The 22,827-nt window shown below is 41.0% G+C and overlaps 1 protein-coding gene across 1 annotated transcript in view; it reads left to right on the forward strand.

The window, feature by feature from the left end:
* The window catches only part of LOC132823080 (follistatin-related protein 5-like), a 377,005-nt gene that overhangs the window by 306,875 nt on the left and 47,303 nt on the right, over window positions 1-22,827 (forward strand). The window contains exons 6-7 of the mRNA XM_060836620.1: window positions 16,160-16,326; window positions 17,689-17,809. Coding sequence (XP_060692603.1) covers window positions 16,160-16,326; window positions 17,689-17,809 — 288 coding nt within the window. The remainder of the gene's footprint in view (window positions 1-16,159; window positions 16,327-17,688; window positions 17,810-22,827) is intronic.

The raw sequence follows: 22,827 nt of genomic DNA on the forward strand, positions 1-22,827 counted from the left end.
TTTACCATATCCAGCACATACTTACCTTTAACGCTAAGCACAAAAAATCACAGAAAGATGTGTTTAACAGCATCTTTCTACAGCTTGTCCTTTGAAACCTTTAGTATTTACCACAAACTCAATTTATACGAAACAAAAGCGTATTTCCAATACCATTGGTCATACATTTTTACAGAATATAAACATAAGAAGCAAATAACTTATACACTATGAAGGTGTGAGTATTCATGGAAAACAGTTACAACAAAATTCAATAGTTTTCAAGGTTAACTCTGAAGTGAATTTTGATTTATGGCTGATTTTGTTCTTGAATGAAAAGAATTTGGAAGGGGAATCCTGCAGAATCTATAATTTCCAAATAGTCAAAGACAAGGATCTTAACAATAAGATGATTTATTATCTACCATTTGGTGGTAATTTATCAGACAAGCAAAGAACAGACAAAGAAAACTACAGCACAGGAACAGGCCCTTCGCCCCTCCAAGCCTGCGCCGATCCAAATCTTCTATCTAAACCTGTCACCCATTTTCCAAGAATCTTTATCTCTCTGCTCCCTGCCCATTCATGTATCTGTCTGAATATCTCTTAAATGATGCTATTATGCCTGCCTCTACTACCTGGCAACACATTCCAGGTACCCACCACCTTGTATGCAAATAACTTTCTAAGCATACCTACCTTAAATTTCTCCCCTCTCACCCTGAACTTGTGATCTCTAGTAATTGAGTCCCCCACTCTAGGAAAAAGCTTCTTGCCATCCACCCTGTCTATACCTCTCATGATCAATGAGGCCCATCTTCAACCTCCATCTTTCCAACGAAAATAATCATAATCTACTCAACCTCTCGTCATTGCTAGTGCCTTCCATACCAGGCAAGATCCTGGTGAACCTCCTCAACATCCTCTCCAAAGTATTCATATCCTTCTGGTAATGTGGCGACCACAACTGTACACAGTATTCCAAATTTGGCCAAACCAAAGCCCTATGCAAACTGTGACATAAGCTGCCAATTCTTGTACTCAATATCCCATCTGATGAAGGAAAGCTTGCCGTATGCCTTCTTGACAGCTCTACCGACCTGCGTTGCCGCATTTAGGGTACAATGGATCTGAACACCCAGACCTCTCTGCACATTGATTTTCCCCAGGGCTTTTCCATTTACCATATAGTTTGCTCTAGAATTGATTCTTCCAAAATGCATCACCTCACATTTCCTCAGCTTGAACTCCATCCGCAGTTTCTCTGCTCAACTCTCCAATCTATCTATATTCTGCTGCATTCTCTGACAGGCCCCTTCACTATCTACTACACCAATCATAGTGTCATCTGTAAACTTGCTAATCAGACCAACAATACCTTTCTCCAGATAATTTATGTATATCATAAACAACAGTGGTCCTAGCACGGATCCCTGGGAACACCACTGGTCTCAGTTCTCCATTTTGTGCAACTCCTTTCCACTACTACTGTCTGTCTCCCGTTGCCCAACCAATTCTCAATCAATCTAGTTTGTTCACTGTGGACCCCATGCGACTTCACTTTTTCCATCAATCTACCAAAGGGAACCTTATCAAATGCCTTACTGAAGTCCATTTATATGACATCTACAGCCCTTACCTCATGAATCAACTTCATCATTTCCACAAAGAATTCTATTAAGTTGGTAAGACATGACCATACCTGCACAAAACCATGCTGCCTATCACTGATAAGCCCATTTTCTTCCAAATGTAAATAGATCCTATCCCTCAGTATCTTCTCCAGCAGCTTCCCTACCACTGATGTCAGGCTCATCGGTCCATAATTACTTGGATTATCCCTGCTACCCTTCTTGAAGGTGGGGACAACATTAGCAATTCTCCAGTCCTCTGGGTTCACCCGTGTTCAAGGCTGCTGCAAAGATACCTGTTAAGGCCCCAGCTATTTCCCCTCTTGCTTCACTTAGTAACCTGGGTTAGATCCCACCTGGACCTGGGGACTTGTTCACTTAATGTCTTTTAGAATACCCAACACTTCTTCCCTCTTTATGCTGCCTTGACCTAGAGTAATCAAACATCTATCCCTAACCTCAACATCCATCATATCTCTCTCCTCAGTGAATATCGATGCAAAGTATTCATTATGAATTTCATCTATTTTCTCCGACTCCAAGCATAACTTTCCTCCTTTGTCCTTGAGTGGGCCAACCCTTTCTCTAGTTACCCTCTTGCTCCTTATACATAAATAAAAGGCTTTGGGATTTTCCTTAACCCTGTTTGCTCAAGATATTTCAGCCCTCTTTTAGCCCTCTTAATTCCTTGTTTCAGATTGGTCCTACTTTCATCTGTTTTCAGTTACCTAGACCTTATGTATGCTTCCATTGTCCTCTTAGCCAGTCTCACAATTTCACCTGTCATCCATGATTGCCTAATCTTGCCATTTCTATCCCTCATTTTCACATGGACATGTCTGTCTGCACTCAATCAACCTGTTTTAAAAGCCTCCCACGTATCAAATGTAGATTTATCTTCAAACAGCTGGTCCCAATCTAAAATTTCCTAGCTCCTGCCGAATTTTGTGATAGTTGACCTTCCCCAATTTAGCACGCTTCCTTTAGGACAACTCTTATCTTTATCCATACGTATTCTAAAACTTATGAAATTGCAATAACTATTCCTAAAGTAAACCCCTACAGAAATTTCAACCATCTGATCGGGCTCATTCCCCAACACAAAGTCTAGTATGGCCCTTCCAGAGTTGGACTATTTACATGCTGCTCTATAAAGCCTTCCTGGATGCTCCTTACAAATTCTGCTCCATCTAAACCTCTCACACTAAGTGAATCCCAGTCAATGTTGGGAAAATTAAAATCTCCCATCACTACCACCACACCGTTACTCCGGCATCTTTCCATAATCTGTCTACATCTTTGTACCTCTATCTCAAGTTCGCTATTGGGATGGCCTGTATTACAGCCCCAACCTTGTTACTGCATCCTTCCTATTTCTGAGTTCTGTCCATATTGCTTCACTGCTCGAGTCCTCCGTGGTGCCTTCCTTCAGCAAAGCTGTGATATCCTCTCTGACCAGTAATGCAACTCCTCGATTCCTTTTACCTCCCTCTCTATCCATCTATATCCTGGGATATTTAGTTGCCAATCTAGCCCTTCCCTCAACCAAGTCTCAGTAAAAGCAATATCATACTCCCAGGCACTAATCCAAGTACTAAGTTCATCTGCCTTACCTACTACACTTCTCATATTAAAACAAATGCATCTCAGACTACCTGTCCCTTTGTGTTCATCATCTGCTCCCTGCCTAGTCTTCCCCTTAGTCATCCTGACTTCATTATCTAGCTCTTACAGGCTCTAGTTACTACCTCCTTACTGTTCACTAACCTCCTCATTTGGTTCCCATCCCCCTGCCACATTAGTTTAAATCCTCCCTAACAGCGTTAGCAAAAGCACCCCCAAGGACATTGGTTCCAGTCCGACCCAGATGTCGACCATCTAATTTGAAAGAGTCCCATTTTCCTGGAACCATTCCTAATGTCCCAAAAATCCCCTCCCTCCTGCACCATAACTCAAAGCCATCCAATCATCCTGCCTATTCTTTTTTCTACTCTGACCAGCATGTGGCACTGTTGCAGACCTAAGATTGCTACCTCTGACGTCCTACTTTTTGACTTGGTTCCTAACTCCCTAACTTCTGTTGTAGGTGCTCATCCCATTTATTTCCTATATTATTGGTGTCTATACAAAATTGGTGTATATACAAGATAATGAGAGGCATAGATAGAGTTGATAGCCAGAGACTATTTCCCAGGGCAGAAATGACTAACACGAGGGGTCATAGTTTTAAGCTGGTTGGAGGAAAGTATAGAGGGGATGTCAGAGGCGGATTCTTTACACAGAGTTGTGAGAGCATGGAATGCGTTGCCAGCAGCAGTTGTGGAGGCAGGGTCATTGGGGACATTTAAGAGACTCCTGGACATGCATATGGTCACAGAAATTTGAGGGTGCATACATGAGGATCAGTGGTCAGCACAACATCATGGGCTGAAGGGCTTGTCCTGTGCTGTACTGTTCTATGGTCTATGTTCTATGTTCTATATGCACCAGGACAGTTGACTATTCACCCTCCCCCTTGAGAATGTTCTGCAACTGATCTGAAAAATCCCTGACCTGTGCACCTGGGAGGCAACATACCATTCGGGAGTCTCATTTACAACCACAGAACCACCTACCTACTCCTCTTACGATTGAATCTATTATGACTATAGCCCTTCTGCTTTTTTTCCACCCTTCTCTATAGCAGAGCCATTAACATGGCTACTGCTGCCTTCCCCTGGTGAGTCAACTTCCCCAACAGTATCCAAAACGGTGTTCAAGTTTTGGAGGGAGATGACGCAGGGGACACCTGCACTGTCTCCTGGCTCTTTCTCTTTCTTTTCGTCACCCATTCCCTTTCTCCCTTAGCAATCCTAATTGTTGTGTAACCAATTCACTAAACGTGCTATCCATGACCTCCTCAGCATCTCATATGTTCAAAAGTGAGTCCATCCGCAACTCCAGTGCCATCATGCTGTCGAACAAGAGCTGCAGCTGGACAGACTACCTGCACGTAAAGGAATCATGTGCATCCCCAAGCTCCCATACTGAGTGAAAGGAATTGAGTTTTTTGAAGAAGGAACATAGAAAATTGATGAGGGCAGAGCAGTGGACGTGATCTATATGGACTTCAGTAAGGCATTCGACGAGATTCCCCATGGGAGACTGGTTAGCAAGGTTAGATCTTGTGGAATACAGGGAGAACTAACCATTTGGATACAGAATTGGCTCGGAGGTAGAAGACAGAGGGTGGTGGTGGTGGTTTGTTTTTCAGACTGGAGACCTGTGACCAGTGGAGTGCCACAAGGATTGGTGCTGGGTCCACTACCTTTCGTCATTTATATAAATGATATGGATGTGAGCATAAGAAGAGGTATAATTAGTAAGTTTGCAGATTACACCAAAATTGGAGGTGTAGTGCACAGCAAAGAAGGTTACCTCAGATTACAACAGGATCTTGATTAGATGGGCCAGTGGGCTGAGGAGTGACAGATGGAGTTTAATTCAGATAAATGCGAGGTGCTGCATTTTGGGAAAGCAAACCTTAGCAGGATTTATACACTTAATGGTAAGGTTTTAGGGAGTGTTGCTGAACAAAGAGCCCTTGGAGTGCAGGTTTACAGCTCCTTGAAAGTGGAGTCACAGGTAGATAGGATAGTGATAGTGTTTGGTATGCTTTCCTTTATTGGTCAGAGCATTGAGTACAGGCAATGGGAGATCATGTTGTGGCTGTACACGACATTGTTTAGGCCACTTTTGGAATATTGCATGCAATTCTGGTCCCCTTCTTTTCAGAAGGATGTTGTGAAGCTTGAAAGGGTTCAAAAAGGATTTACAAGGATGTTGCCAGGGTTGGAGGATTTGAGCTATATGGGGAGGTTGAATAAGCTGGGGCTATTTTCTCTGGAGCATCGACGCTGAGGGGTGACCTTTTCGAGGTTTATAGAATCATGAGGGGCATGGATAGGATAAATAGACAAAATCTCTTCCCTGGGTGGGTGAGTCTAGAACTAGAGGGCATAGGTTTAGGGTGAGATGGGAAGGATATAAAAGAGACCTAAGGGGCAATTTTTTCAAGCAAAGGGGGATATAAGCATGGAATGAGCTGCCAGAGGAAGTGATGGAGGCTGGTAGAATTGCAACATTTCAAAGGCATTTGGATGGGTATATGAAGAGGAAGGGTTTGGAGGGATATGGTTCAGGACCCAGCAGGAGACTAGATTAGGTTGGGATATATGGACGGCTTGGACTGAAGAGTCTGTTTCCATGATGTACAGCTCTATGACTCTATGACTAACAGGACCAGAATATGTGTTTGAGATCTCCTGTCATTTTTAATCTTAAACTTAACTTATTCCAACTATAATATTAAATAATAAGTAAATTATTTTTTTGAAATCAATCACACTACTTTTATTAATCAAGCGCATGATAAAAATGAAAAAGAAAAGCCATACCTTATCAACACATGACAGAGCCTTTTTTTTGGTTAGAGGAGGAGGGCGGGTGAGTGGGAGACACTACACGTGTACTGTCTCAGGTTTAGTGACTGCCCAAACATATTGGTTCACTCACCTTCCTAGAGCGCAATTCGACCGCTCTCACTCAGCTCCTTCCTATCACCGCTCCCACTGCTGCTGCAAAATGGAGGTTATTGATTCCATGAGGTGAGTATTTAAAAGGGCAATTTACCTTCTCATCAACCCCCTTGTCCTCGTTCTCACTGCTGTCGCTGCTACTGCAAAATGGAGGCCACTGATTCCACAGCTCAAGTATTTAGAAGGGAAATTTACCATCCCAGTAGCCCTTTGGTCCTCATTCTCACTGCGGTCACTGCTGCTGCAAAATGGAGGCTGCTGATTCCATGATGTAAGTATTTAAATGGGAAATTTACCATCCCAGCACCCCCTAGTCCTCACTCTCACCCCTCCCGCTGCTGCTCCAAAATTGAGGAAACAGAGCTTCCAATTCGATTTCGGGCAACAACTCATTGGGATTTGTCTGATAGCTGGAAAAAAATGTATTGATTACTTTTTCTTGTTTACATGCATTATATTTTTAAAATTCATTTTTTTGTGGGATGTGGAAATTGGACTGCAGATGCTGGAAACCAGAGTCTAGATCAGAGTGGTGCTGGAAAAGCACAACAGGTCAGGCAGCATCCGAGGAGCAGGAAAATCGACGTTTCGGGCAAAAGCCCTTCATCAGGAATAGAGGCAGGGTGTCTGCAGGATGGAGAGATAAATGAGAGGGGGTGGGGGTGGTAAGAAAGTTGCATAGAGTACAATAGGTGAAAGGAGGTGGGAATGGAGGTGATAGGTCAGAGAGGAGGGTGGGGGAAGGTAGCAAAAAGTGCAGTGGGTGAATGGGGGTGGAGATGAAGGTGATAGGTCAGAGAGGAGGGTGGAGTGGATAGGTGGAAAGGACAGGGCATAGGAGATGACCTAGGGGTTGCAATGAGAGAGAAACTCACTGAGATTCTTGTAGAGAGAGGAGGAAAACCTCTTCAAGGCAGGCATCCTTGCCCATCCCAACCAATCATTGTTGTCATGACCTGGTGATGTACCCAATAAAAATGGATATGACAATTAGATAAAGATGGAACAGTGACATACGCAAGAGACTGTGGAGACAAGACAAGTCTGTACTATTGCGAGATGTATCCAGAGAGAACAAAATTACAAATAATGGTGTTTATAAAAGAGTTACACCTATAGTACTCTGAATACAATCACTCATGTATAAAGGGAAAGCCATGAGAGATCACAAACTACTGGAAGACAAAGATAGCCATCTCTCTAATGTACAGAGAAAAGCTCGAATCTCAAACCAAGGGTCAGCGCAAACCAGGCAGTACCTTTACTTATTATTCCATGTCTTGCAAGCTTGAGTGTTTTTCTTCAATTGCTTGTGAGTGCCTCCCTTTCTCCACTTTGATTACCAATCAGTAATACAATCAACAAAAAGAATATAAACTCCTGCTGCATAACTTTGCATGAATCAGAATGGGAGATATGCTAATATAACGTCCTTCATTAAGGATCTCAAATGGGAATTGTCACATTGGGCTCTGAATACTAAGCTCTGGTTGTTTGTAGTTACAAAGTTCACTGTAGCTAATCTTCCTTTCTATGCTGAACCTATCTAACTATCTGGGGGAAGAGGATAAACTACAAGACAGTCATAACAAGAGGAAGCACTTGTCTTAGATAACAAGGTATGATTTATTGCAGAAATAAAAGCAAGATCATACAGATGCTGGAAATCTGAAAGACAGACAATGCTGAAGAAACCCAGCAGATCTAGGCAGCATCAGGGGCGAATGAGACAGAATTAATATTTTGAGTTTGTGTGACTCTTTGAAAAAGGGTCACATCAGACTTGAAGCGTTAACTCTTATTTCTCTCCTCACATTTGCTGCCAGGCCTGCTGTAGTTTATGTGTGGTAGCAATAGATACAATTAACATTTGTTAATTAGTCACAAGCGCACCGATCAGGAACCAGAGATGCCTCATCAATCCCTTTTGGGACCTCGTACCAGACTGCCTCTTTTCTGCTCAGACTATAATGTATTATCAGATTGGGGGGAGCTAATGCAACTTCAACATTAAGACTTCTCAAACCACTTGATTATAAAACAGGAATGACCACTTCAAAGAGGGATGAAAGATTGACTGACCATATCACTTTAAAAAATGATAATTAACAGAAATAAGTATGAAACAATGACAAAGCATAAAGAAGCCCTCCACGCAAACTACAAATACCACATTTGTTTCCAATACCACATCTCAACAAACTTTCTTCCCAAGGATTATATGGTCTTGTAAAGAAAATAGTGACAGTCCTACCATATATATATATATATATTTTTAAGATTCATCTTAAACCATTGTCATTTAGAAAATTTTATTATCAGGTCTTCCACTTCAGTCAACCATACCTGGTTTACTGAGTGCTACCCATATAATTGGGGGTGAATATAAATCTGTGATGCTAGCACCACTCAAGCAGAGGCTGAGGTATGAGGTTGTTTGCTAATGCCATCTTTCTGAGTGCTTCATGGAAATGTAAGTCATCTTCCTGAAGGATTCTACATCCTGGAAGTAACCATTGGCCTTCAAGGTTCTAGCTTTCCTGCCTCTGCCACTGGAAAGTTACTATTTCATTCTGTTGGCTCCAACCTGAAGCATGGGACCTTTTTCTGGACGTAGGACAACTTGGCCAAGTGTTATTACCACTAGACAAATAATCCAGAGACCAACGTAATGTTCTGTGTACTTGGGTTTAAATCCCACTATGGCAGATGGGGATTTTTGCATTTAAGGTTAAAAAAACTTGTTTGGCCTCCTTCCTATTGGAAAGATGTTGTGAAACATGAAAGGGTTCAGAAAAAATTTACAAGGATGTTGCCAGGTATGGAGAGTTTGAGCTGTAGGGACAGGCTGAACAGGCTGGGACTGTTTTCCCTGGAGCGTCAGAGTTTGAGGGGTTACCTTTATAGAGGTTTACAAAATCATGAGGGGCATGGATAGGATAAATAGACAAAGTCTTTTCTCTGGGGCTGGGGAGTCCAGAACTAGAGGGCATGGGTTTAGGGTGAGAAGGAAAAGATATGAAAGAGACTTAAGGGGCAACTTTTTCACACAGAGGGTGGTGCGTGTGTGGAATGAGTAGTGGAGGCTGGTACAATTGCAACATTTAAAAGGCATCTGGATGGGTATAGGAATAGAAAGGGTTTGGAGGGATATGGGCCGGGTGCTGGCAGGTGGGACTAGATTGGGTTGGGATATCTGGTCAGCATGGACGGGTTGGACCGAAGGCTCTGTTTCCATGTTGTACGTCTCTATGACTCTAATGATGGCCATGAAACAATTACCGATTATCAAGAAAAGCCTGCCTGTTTCATTAATATCTTGCCATCCTTAACTGGTCTAAATAGGCAGGAGGCTGGAAGAACACAGCAAGCCAGGCAGCATCAGGAGGTGGAGAAGTCGATGTTTCAGGCGCAACCCTTCTTCAGGATTTGTGTCCAGAAGAAAAGTTATTCACAAAACGTCGACTTCTCCATTTCTTGATGCTGCCTGGCTTGCTGTGTTCTTCCAGCCTCCTGCCTGTCTAGATGGATTCCAGCATCTGCAGTTTTTTTTTGTCCCTAACCATCCTTAGCTGGCCTGGCCTACATGCGGCACCAGACCACAGCAACATGGTTGAATTTGAACTGCCCACTGGCTATTAGGGATGGCCTGGCCAGCAGTGCCCACATCCCATGAACGAACAAAACAAAATGCTCAGGGACAACCACACCATCAGGTCTCAAGTGATCCTGCTACCCAATAAACCACGATGCCACTACTATTTCAATTGTGGGGAATATAAATGCAGTTCCACCTAAATACACTACAAGTCAATTAAAACCATCTCCATGGGAAAAAAACAGCTTGTATTGCTATCGTTTTTTGTGCCATCACTGATGTTAATTGAAAATAAATGGTGATTTTCAAATGTAAAATCATGCCAAAAGAGTTTATGCAAATAAACGTTGACAGATATGTGTTGATTGCTGTGGCCTGTTTTGCTTTTTAAAATAAATACCTTTTTGCTCAGTGACTTTATTTCAATAAAAATCATATCTGAAATTCTAACAACAGATGTGATTATTGTTGTCACTGCTCTCAGTAACATGTTGTAGTGCTTGGATAATTTAGTTAACTGCTCCTTCAAAAGCATTCCAAGGCAGAACTGAAAGCTGACATATTCATTTACTTGCCCAAGCTGTACAAGAAAGGTAACCTGAAAGACAGGGTGCTAGTGCACCATAAATTCATAAATGCAGTTAAGTTGTAAGCTGCTGAAAATGTAATTCAGTAGGCAGGGCACCTATCGACACCAAATTAAAAGCAAGGGTGAAAATGGTGACCATGCAGAGAACAGGAGTTTGGTAATTTTTTTTGTATTAAAAGTAATAATTTCACCATGTTGAATAAACATTCCATTGAATAAAATGCACTTGATCAATTTCTACTGATTTGCTTTTTTTTGGCTATTGCCACACTCCGATTTGCAAATAGTTGTTTCGGAGGAAGGAGTTGCACGCATGCAAACATCATGGATATTAGCAGCAGAAGATGCACTGAAGTACAAATGTCAGGTATAATTTGAAGCTTGCAGTTACAAAAATATTTAGTTGTAAATTGTTTATTCTTACTGACACAAAGTAATTTAGTGTTTTTTTTACGATATGTCCTGATTTATTTTCTGGCAGAAAATGGTTAGTTTGCTCATTTATTGATCAATTTTTCAAAGTAAATTAAGTTAGGATTAATCAATGAAAAGTGTGTAACTCTGTGTATTTAGCATTCCTGTGGCATTGCAATGCTCTCCAATATTGGATCCCACCCAGAGAGACAGCTCTACTTTAAAATTCTAAAGCTTCTGTTCATTGCCTGTCCCAGTTTATGACTGTGTTTACAACTGTCTATGCCTTCAGCTCTGGAAGTGGCTCCCTGAATCTCTCAGTCTTGATACCTCTCCTGCTTTTAGTTGTTCTTAAAAGTATATCTCTTCTCCCTTGCTTTTGCCCCAGTATCACTTTATCATTACCTGATAAGTCTTCTCCTGTGTATCTTGGGATGAACTGAAAGGTGTAAGATGAATGTAAGCTGTTGTTATTGTTGGACAAGACCAAGAAAGATGTAGGTTCTCAGTAAATTCAGTCACATCATACTGATCTTTTCTAGCTAGAAGATCTGACATGGCACATTCATCCAAGTCCCCCATATTTTGAAAGACAAAATATTATGTGATATGGCAGAGAGGACACTAAGAGTAGGCGTTACCATCTGGATGGTGGCCTAGCAGAACAAGCCACTTGTACTGTTCATTTCAATGGACATAAATTTAGTGATTTCCACAGCAGTTTGCTCCTCCAGGCTGCTCGGTAAGGGGTCAAGTTGAAAATACTTGCCACATTATTTGGGGAGGAACATCATTTATGACTTATCACCTTATTTAAGGCAGAGCACATTAAATTACGAGGCCAGTGACATACACCTATGCTTTGAGAAAAGTATGTCATTTGTAGACAGCCCGCAGCTCGTGACCCTGCCCCTCTGACCATAAATGGATGGTTGATATGTGCCTGTGGTTTCTTGCAATGTGCTTGGAAATACTGGCTGGGATTACAGATGTTAAAAATTGGCCCTTAACAGTGTTGCAAAGGGCGTAAGACGTTAAAAGTGTTGATAATGAGGTGTACCTTAAACACTACCAACAAGGATGATATTGTACAAATTTGATAGAAAAATATTTCAAAATCTCAAATGAGTAAGCCCTCCCATCCAATTCTCTTCATAGAATCAAAAAAAGTAAAAAAGTATCATATCAATTATTCTGATCTCACCCAATGATAATACTGGACAAGGCAGATCCCAAATTTAAATCTAGCATCATAGATCATAAGTTTTATTTGTGCCGATGAAGTTATAATGGGAAATAGCCACTAAATATCTTCATACAAGGCTGCCAATTATGTACAAACAAATGAGCATAAGTTTATTACACAAATGAGAAAGGAAAAAAGTTATATATTTAAAACAACTTAGAAATATTTTAGCATAAACAGCTAAGAATAAAAATTCAACCCTCTTCCCAGCAATATATTTTATAGTCCCAATGAAATATTATGCCTAATTTATTCAATTGACTCTTCCTAGCCATTCCCCTTAGATTGCTGAAATAACATTTTTTTCAAGTTCTGATGGCCAAGAAGCTTCTTTCTAACTCTGATGACTCTTGCTTTCTCTTTAGTTCTGATAACCTCAAGATTTCCACCAATTCCCATGGCCTGAATACTTCTACAAACTAAACTCTCAAAGCCTGGAATCTTCAACAAACTAAAACTTCCCTTTTGATGAGGTGATTTATTTTATTCTTCTGAATGCAGCCAAACAATGGTTCTGACCATATGTTCCCCTAACTAACTCCCCACTTACTCCTCCCCCCGCCTTTACAACAGCAAAAAACCCTCTCTTCAGTTGTGGAGAACAGTCATTGGACTCAAAATGGACTGTGTCTTTCTCTCTTACAGATACTGCCAGAGTTTTTCCAACAGTTTCTAATTTTATTGCTTTGGACGTTGGTGCATTTTAAGACAGCAGGAATTTCACAAGCTCCACATTGTATTTTTCTGTCTCCTACCATGACTGTTTCTAGAGCCCAGAATGTTCTCATGGCTACTTTGAGGCTTACTCACTCTCAGGTGTTCTCTGGAATGATTGCTTCCATGATGAACTTCTCTTGGGCTTTTTTTCTATCTTTTGTCATCATTTAGCACCTTCAACAAATCTGTGTCCAGGTATTCCTGTGCCCAAGTCTTCCTGCTGTTTCCTTATGCCTTATCCCTTCATTCTTACTGTTATCAGATTGCCTTGCTATCTGTATAAATTTTAGTTGTTTTCCTTCCCCTCTCCAAGTTTTATTTGCTGTACCTCCTCACAATAAATTGAAGTTGTGTTGCCCTGCTAGCATTAGTTTCATCACTGGAAAATCAGTTAAGTGGATCTTAAACTTTTGATTTAGAGGGCTAATTTCTCGGGACTTGAATGTTCTCAAAAATTGATGGTATTGGGAAATAGGTTCAAAAACTTTTTTGCTGTGTGTTTTAAGATTTTTCAAAACTGTCTAGATAGCTCTTGTTTCATTTTCATCTTCCGTGTATGAAACTTATGTTCCATTATTAAAGAAATTATGCAGCCTCACTTGACTATGTTTCAGTGAGTGACCGCTGTATTAACTAAAACTTTTTAAATCCATCAAGCCAGGTTTAATGCAGAGTCCTGGCTCCAGTAGTACCATCAGCTAGGATCATAACAACAACAACCCCTAAATCTTCCCATGCTCTTCTTTATCTTCAGCAACCCATACAATGGCATCATCCTATGTTTTGCTGGGTTTCATGAGACTCTTTCCACAGTCCTCAGATACACATTGACTCCTTCCCAGCTGAGCTGTCTGATTTTAAAATCCACAGTAAATGAACTACAGTATCTTCTCAATGTACTTCACTATGGTCCTGCTGGTTCTACTTTATATGAGCTTTTACCCTCTAATACTGTTATCAGAAAATACCTCAAACTCCTGGTGACTAAGGAGAAAGATCTAAGAGTATGATGGTATGATGGCATTCTGGTGTTATTGAAAGGTCTTAGAGTGTGATGTTATCTAAGGGCATTAGAGTATGATGGCACCGTAGTATTGTTTGAGCATATTATGATGCGATGCATCTCACTAAGATTAAACCCTTGCCCAATAATCTTACTGAAAATAATTTTTGCAAGTTGACCAGTCAGAGTGTTGTCCTCTTGCTGTCTTTATTATGTTTCCTACACAGAATTGTCCTGTCAATATAGAAATCCATTCAATGTGTTATGTTAGACATGCTGCATGTATTGTGCCAGAGTATTTTTATTGATCGATACAACATGCATTTGGATTAAGCTGAGAAGATTGACTGAGGGAGACTGTGCAAAGACCATCATAGACAGTATTTTATAATTTGTTCACTCTTTCAGAGAGTACTATCTCAGTTATAATGCTACTATTGATCAAAATGATTATTGATCTAACCATTGCTGACATCTTCAATCATTTCATTTAGTTAATATAAGTATATAAAGCAGAAAGCCCTACTGGTGATTAAAGGAAAACAGGGATGCATTTTACAAATGTGATCACAGTAGTAATGAAGAAAATGCAAAAGCACCAGTAGATTAGATTAGATTACTTGCAGTGTGGAAACAGGCCCTTCGGCCCAACAAGTCCACACCGACCCGTTGAAACGCAACCCACCCATACCCCTACATTTACCCCTTACCTAACACTACGGGCAATTTAGCATGGCCAATTCACGTGACACACACATCTTTGGACTGTGGGAGGAAACCGGAGCACCCGGAGGAAACCCACGCAGATACGGGGAGAACGTGCAAACTCCACACAGTCAGTCGCCTGAGTCGGGAATTGAACCCAGGTCTCAGGCGCTGTGAGGCAGCGGTGCTAACCACTGTGCCACCGTGCCGCCCACTGCCACCGTGCCGCCCACTAACAGAACAAAGATGCTCCATCTGCAGAAATTCTTATAAAAGAGGCTAAGGGCACATGTGTTGAAAAAAAATGTTACCCTAAAGCTAAAAGCCAATTTTTAAAAATTAAATTAGTAAAATCCATTTGAGTCTTCAAATCAACCAATTCCATGAACATATGCAAGGCTGTAGTTCAGCTAATTAAATTCATTGTGTAAAGTTTCATATACTCATATAATCCTATGGCTAATTAAGCTTAAATACAGAAAATTTGGGCATCTTACTTTTCAAAACTGACCCACAAATGGTGATTCACATTATCAATAGCCCCAGTCATGACTTGAGACACACATAATCTTCTCAGGTTACACACATCTCTATAAGCTTCAGTTCTATTCATCATTACTAATTCTTCCGAAGGAATTAATCACAGCATGAATTGCTTCTATGAGAGCAGCACTATCTTGTGAATGAACCAAGCTGTTTCCTGGTGATGCTTTCCAGTGAAGAAGTACACTGATACTCACTGAGTTTCTACCATCCATCAGTTTTTCAAGAAGTGCAATAAGGACCAAGCAGAAGTCTTTCCTTAATATTTATTTGTCTGTTTAATTAGGTGCTTCTCAAAATAACATTTCTCAATTCCTGGAAAATTAATTTTGGCCTGGTTTATCAAATGCTTAAGAAGTTCCAATGTGCCAATATTTTACACTCTTAGTCCAGAAGCAGGGCAGTTTCCAGGAGAGAAGCGCCTACCAAGGTGTGAGTGTCTACTGGATCTTCCGGCAACCTGGTGGCTGATTGGCTGTCACAGGCTTTCTGCCAGAATTAGGCTTAGCTGCCATGAACTGCTGGTCATTCAGAGTCTGGTAGCTCCAGAACTCAGCACAACCATGGAGGCTGCAGCTGCTGTCAAGACAACACTACCTGACTCCTTAGGGTGAAGTGTTGTCCACAGAAACGTTTAGTGTTGCCTGGAGCTGCATCATGGGGAGATAGAGGAGGGCCCTCAGTAGCAAGGGCAAGTCGGTAGTTTTCAGTGGTCAGTCCTCTGCCCTACGTCCAGCCCCTTGATCATTCACAAATTAGGGCAGATTGAAACGCACTCTTTCCTAAATTTACAGCCTGTCTGCACATTGGTAAACCAGTTGGGTAGGCCAATTCTTTCTCAACCCAACCGTGCTGACATAATTGCAATCCTGGCAGAACAAGGGCCTTAAGTGGTGATTAAATGACCTCAACTGGAACCAAGACAGAAAGGTTGGGTTCACCCAACCAGAACTAAATTCAGAAGCAGGCAAGAAGATGGTAGAGGTCTGATCTACCACCAACCTGTAAATTAAGTTCACTTTCTGCATCCAGGCTGGAAGGTTCTACCATATAAGTTTGTTTTAAATGTAGATCTTTTGATGGCTGTTCAAAGAAAGATCATTTGAGGTAATTAAAAATGTTTGATTTATTGAGCTTTCAATGTTATTTATTTCCAGAGGTTATTCAGCTGACTCTCCCTGAAGATAAGAAGATCAGTGTAACCACAGTAACAGTGGGACTGAGTGCTGTATTATCATGTGCTATTCAGGGCATCTTAAGACCACCAATCATCTGGAAACACAATGGAATCATTTTAAATTTCTTGGATCTAGAAGATATCAATGTATGTGGTCTGTTGAACTAACATGTGGTATAATTCTTCTGCCATTTTTGCCTAATATGTTCATTTAAACTTTGGTGATAATGTAAAACAGATAGTATAAAGTTAGCCATCTTTTACATACCTCTCCACAGTTTAACTTCCAATAGACTTAATTCAAGAGTGATATATAATGGCCGAGTGACATAACATCATCTGTTTCATGGTATTCACAAAAGATGAGACACTCAAGTGAACTGTAAATCTGATGGCCAAATTCTCTACTACCTGTAAACATCCCTGACAAAGTTGCATTTTTTGTCTATTGTTCCATTCTCTAGAGCAATCACTCTTCTCTTAATTGGCACAATGTTTTCTTTAATATGTTCTCTTCTGTCACTGTGCATCAAAGCAAGCAATTATTTTAAAATAACCACAGGACTTTGAAGAATATTAAGTTATTTGCCCTGTAGCTATGCAAGGCATTTAGGATTTTATCTCATTTATTTTGTTATGTTCCTACATGTTCAGTAGTATGATCAGAGGCATGTAATTAAGTCCCAGTTGTTCTATGCTCATTTCCGTAAGCAGGTACTGTGGCACAGTGCTCGAGTACTATTTTTGAAACAGTTCTAAACTCCTTGGTTTGCATAGTGGATTACCATCAAGAATGGTAGAATTATTCCTTCCAAACTACCCTAGTATTTTAAATGATCAGGGAACCATGCAATTTAAATTGCCTCAACATGAATACCCAGTAAAAACAGGGAAAGCTGTAATGCATTGGGTTTTAAGCCAAGCATCATCTACAAATGAGTAATTGTCCATTTTCATTCAGAGCTATGATTTGTGGTGACAGATGGTACACATTTTGCACTGTATTGCTTGAATAAGCTTCAAATTGCAAGAGTATTTGGCTCCTGAACCTCAGATTGTCCAAATTGTATTCTTCGCTCTTCTGCATACGTTATTCTCTCTTTTTCTCCAAGTCCCTTTCTTGCTTTACTTTTTTTAAAAAAACAATCTGGCCAAGATATTTGCAAGAGTCTTCTTATTCGCTTAATCAACTATATTTCCTTTATATTAATGCAACCAGAGAAACAATTCTTAAAGTTTCAAAACTTTATGGAATTTTATTTCTATTGATCAGCAATGATCTATCTTTCTGGACAGCATATTTTTGTCACAAAAACCGAAGTTGCTGGAAAAGCCCAGAAGGTCTGGCAGCATCCTCAGAACTGCTGAGCTTTTCCAGCAACTTCTGTTTTTGCCTCAATTGACAGAATCCACAGTTCTTTTGGTTTTTGTGGCATTTTTGTGCTTTTTTCTCACTTGGACTGTCTGCGCTTCATTATAATACTACATATTTTTCTGTTGCTTTTGCAGGATTTTGGGGATGATGGCTCTCTTTACATTACTAAAGTTACAACAATCCACATGGGGAATTATACCTGTCATGCATTTGGCTATGATGAGCTTCTCCAGACCCACATCCTGCAGGTGAATGGTTAGTAAATGTCATACCTGACAGTTATAGAGAGTCTTCAAATGCCACATAATATGTCATCTGATTGTTTTTCAATCACAAATTAGACTTTATAAATGCTGGATTAGCTGCTATAGCAACTTGACACTTGGGTAATTGTGCTTCCTATTGCCTTGCATTGAACAAATGTGTTGTTATTAGCAAGAGAATTGATCAGATATAGCTAGATATTGCTGAAAGAAAACATGTTAATAATGCACAACATTATTAATGTGAACATTGGTTTGCTAATTCGGAGGTTTAAGAGATAGACCATGATTTGGAGAACGCTAGAGCTTACAGCTTGATATACCACTCCTTTGCTTTGCAAAACAAATATTGTATTTCTTTTACCCATTATTTTAATTATTTTACACTAACTTCCCACAGTAATTAAGCTCACCACAGATTGATAACTGTTTTAACAACGTGTGAACTGTTAATTCAGTGGCAATCAAGCTCTCTGACAAAATATTTAATCAAACAAAACTGGATGCCTCATTATGTGGTGATAAGTTATTGTTTGATATCTTAAAAATGTCAAATTGTATTTTTTTTTAACTTTCTTTCTCACTAGTGGCTTTGTGTCTTTTCAAGCTATCTGAAAACAATTATTCTTTCCATTTCTTTATTTTTCTTTCTGTACCTGATCTGATTAATGCACCTTCCTCTGAGATCCCTTTATTTTACCTTTTTTCCTGTGTTATCGACTTACACTTCCAGCATAAACACGTTTTCAGTTGAAGTTTCAGAAAATAAAAAAACATAACAAGGCACAGTGCAAGGTGGCCAGCTCCAGCAAAATCCATCACATTAATTCATTTTGAGTTAACAGGCATGAGATAAGTAATGAAGCCAACACCCTTCTTATCTTTCAGATTAAGCCAGCAATACTTGACAATGACAACTAAAGATTTCACATTTGTTTCACCATCAAAATCACAACAGAATACTGTCAGTTTGTGGCTTAAATCTGTACACAGTAACTTTGCATAGGAATGTCAGAAGAATGCCCGATGACTTTAATGGTACAGCATTGGACCTTTCTCAAAACCCAATCTCAACTAAACTGGCACCAGTTTCCTTTTGAGAGGTCTGTTCCCGGGCATTCTTCTTAAATCGCTACATAAGATATTATAACATGAAAATTACCACCATGGTCTGATATAAAAGCAAAATACTGCAGATGTACAAAATTTGAAATAAAAGCAGATATGCTGGAAACATTCAGCGAGTCAGAAAGTCAAGCAGCATCTGTGGGGGGAGAGACAGAATTTCAAATCTGTGACTTTGCATCAAGACCTGTCACAATTTTTCTGTAATCTAAAGCACAGGACTCCAAACCATTTGTGGTTGAGCCTTTAGGTCCCTAGGCCCCAGTGACAGGAAAACCTTCCTACACCCCTCTGTCACAACTTCCTCCTTTAAGACATTCCACAAAACTGTCAGAACTAATATTTCCTTTCGTGGCTTGGTGATATATTTCGGGCTAGATGCTATTCTTTTCTGAAAGCAGGTTGAAGTTGGAGAGGGCATGTGAAATCCAGCAGGGGACTTTTATGATGCCTCCTTTCTGCTTATTGTTCAGCAATTTAATAACCAGCTAAGGGCCTCCTCCCATGTCCACTGGCGTTTTAGTGAATTTCAGGGCAGCACATGCTGCATGGGAAGCCCAGAAGTTTATATTGTGATCGCTGATGTCCTTTTTTTTGTAGGCCACCTGATCCAATTGTGATCATCCTCCTGAAGGCCATGATTGATTGATCTTGTTATCTAAAATATGATATTGTTTAAGGCATTTAATCGGTCATCTCGGTAACTGGGAAAAATATATTTATTTTATGTTGTGCCTCATGGAGTAGTGGGACTAGAGTGACAGTGCACTGCTCCAGCTTTGGTCATAACATTCTTTATACTTTATTGACTGTTACAGAAATAAGGAAACAAAGTGAATAAACTTTGTTTATTCAAACCTTATCAAAGGCCCGACTCTCATCTACGTGCTTGGTCACCTTCTCAAAAACCTCAATGAGGTTTGTGAGACATGACCTACCCTTGATGAAACCATCTTGACTGTCTAAAATCAAATTGTTGCTTGCTAGATGATTATAAATCTTATCTCTTATAATCCTTTCCTACAACAGGAGTAAGGCTCACTGGTCTATAATTACCTGGGTCATCTCTGCTGCCCTTCTTGAACAAGGGCACACCGTTTGCAATCCTCCAGTCCTCAGGTACTAAACCTGAGACAATGACGACTCAAATATCAAAGCCAAAGGCTGTGCTATCTCCTCCCTAGCTTCCCAGAGAATCCTTGGATAAATCCCGTCCGGCCCAGGGGACTTGTCTACCTTCACTCCTTCTAGAATTGATAACACCTGTGCATAACTAACCTCGATCCTTTCTAGTCTAATACCTCGTACCTCATTTTTCTCCTCTGCAATATTTTCCTTTTCCCGAGAGATGTTCATTTAGCACCTCTCCGATCTCTACAGGGTCCACACTCAACTTCTCACTTCTGTCTTTGACTGTCCCTATTCCTACCTTAATCATCCTTTTATTCCTCACATCCCTGTAGAAAGCTTTAGGGTTCTCCTTTATTCTATTTGCTAAAGACTGCTCGTGTCCTCTCTTTGCTCTTCTTAACTCTCTCTTTATGTCCTTCCTAGCTGATCTGTAACTCTCCATCAATTCATCTGAACCATCTTGCCTCATCAACACACCAGCCTCCTTCTTCTTCGTAACAAGAGATGTAATTTCTGTGGTAAACCACGGTTCCCTTACCTTATCACTTCCTCTCTGCCTGACAGGGACATACCTATCAAGGACACGCAATATCTGTTCCTTAAACCAGCTCCACATTTCAATTGTCCACATCCCCTGCATTTTGCTACCCCATTCTATGCATCCTAATTCTTGCCTAAATGCATTATAATTGCCCTTGCCCCATCGATAACTCTTGACCTGTGGCATGTACCTATCCCTTTCCATGGCTAAACTAAATGTAACTGAATTATGGTCGCTCTCTCCAAAGTGCTCACCTACAACTAAATCAAACACCTGGCCTGATTCATTACCAAGCACCAGATCCAGTGTGGCCTCCCCTCTTGTCGGCCCTTCAACATACTGTGTCAGGAAACCCTCCTGTACACATTGGATAAAAACTGATCCATCTGACGTGCTAGATCTATTACATTTCCAGTCAACATTGGGGAAGTTAAAGTCCCCCATAATGACCACCCTGTTCCTTTCACTCCTATTCAGAATAACTTTGCTAATCTACTCTTCCATCTCCCTAGAACTCTGCAGAGGCCTATAAAAAAACTCCAAGCAGTGTGACCTCTCCTCTCCTGCTTCTAACCTCAGCCCACCCTACGTCAGTAGACGAGTCCTCATCAAAAATTCTCTCAGACCGTTATACTATCTTTGATTAACAAGGCCATGCCTCCATCTTTTTAACCGCCTTGCCTGCTTGTAATGAAAGATCTAAACCCTGGAACCTGCAACATCCATTCCTCACCCTGCTCTATCCATGTTTCCGAAATGGCCACAACATTGAAGTCCCAGGTACCTATCTATGCTACAAGCTCACCTACCTTATTTCGGATACTTCTGTCGTTGAAGTAGACACACTTCAAACCAGTTTGCTGTCTGCCAGCACATTCCTGTGACCCTGAAATCCTGTCCCCGTCCTTCCCGCTCTTATCCTCCTGTGCACTGCAACTACACCTCTGGTTCCCATCCCCTTGCTGAGCTAGTTCAAACCCACCTGAATAGCACCAGCAAATTTCCCACCCAGGATATTAGTATCCCTCTGGTTCAAGTGAAGACTGTCCTGTTTGTACAAGTCCCACATTCCCCAGAATGAGCTCCAATTATCCAAAGACCTGAAACCCTCCCTCCTGCACCATCTTTGCAGCCACGTGTTCAGCTGATATCTCTCCCTATTCCTTGCCTTGCTTTCACGTGGCACAGGTAACAAACCAGAGATAACAACTTTGTTCTAGCTCTCAGCTTCCACCCTAGCTCCCTGAAATCCTGCCTTACATCCCTATCTCCCTCTTTCTATCTATGTCATTGTTAGCTACATGGACAACGACTTGAGGCTGGTCACTGTCTCCCTTCAGGACCCCAAAGATACGATCCGAGACATCACGGACCCTGCCACCTGGGAGGCAACATACCAACCACGAGTCTCATTCGTTCCCAACAAACTTTCTGTCTGAACCTCTATCGAGTCCCCAATGACTAACACTCTCCTCCTTTCCCTCCTTTCCTTCTGTGCAACAGGGACAGGCTCTGCGCCAGAGACCTGGGCCCCACTGCTTGTTCTTTGTAAGTTGTCTCCCTCAATGGTATCCAAAATGGTACACATGTTTTTCAGGGGAACGACCACAGGGGGTGCCTCCACTGACTGTTTTTTCTCCTTTCGAACAGTCACCCAGGTTTTTTCTTGCCTAGGAGTAACTACTTCCCTGTAAATCCTATCTATCACAGCCTCTGCCTCCCAAATGATCCGAAGTTCATCCAGCTCCCGTTCCAGTTCCCTAACACAGTCTTGGAGGAGCGAGAGTTGGGTGCACTTCCTGCAGATGTACTTGGAGGGACACTAATGGCATCCCTGACCTCAAACATCATGCAGGAGGAACATTGCTCTCCCTGCACTGCCATCCCCTGCTAGTCCCCTAGTCACAAGGTAAAAAAGAGAAGCTTACCTGATATGTCCCTGGTCTTTAAGGTTTGTAAAGCCTTTGATGGAGAAAATGCAGAGGCATGGAATTGAGGGTGATTTAGCAGTTTGGATTAGAATCTGGCTTTCTGAAAGAAGGCAGCGAGTGATGGTTGATGGAAAATATTCAGTCTGAGTCCAGTTACTAGTGGTGTGCCACAAGGATCTGTTTTGGGATCACTGCTGTTTGTCTATTTTATAAATGACTTAGACGCAGGCATAGATGGATGGATTAGTAAATTTGCAGATGACACTAAAGTCAGTGGAGTAG

The sequence above is a fragment of the Hemiscyllium ocellatum genome, chromosome 16 (assembly GCF_020745735.1).
Source record: "Hemiscyllium ocellatum isolate sHemOce1 chromosome 16, sHemOce1.pat.X.cur, whole genome shotgun sequence".
NCBI classification, from domain to species: Eukaryota; Metazoa; Chordata; class Chondrichthyes; order Orectolobiformes; family Hemiscylliidae; genus Hemiscyllium; species Hemiscyllium ocellatum.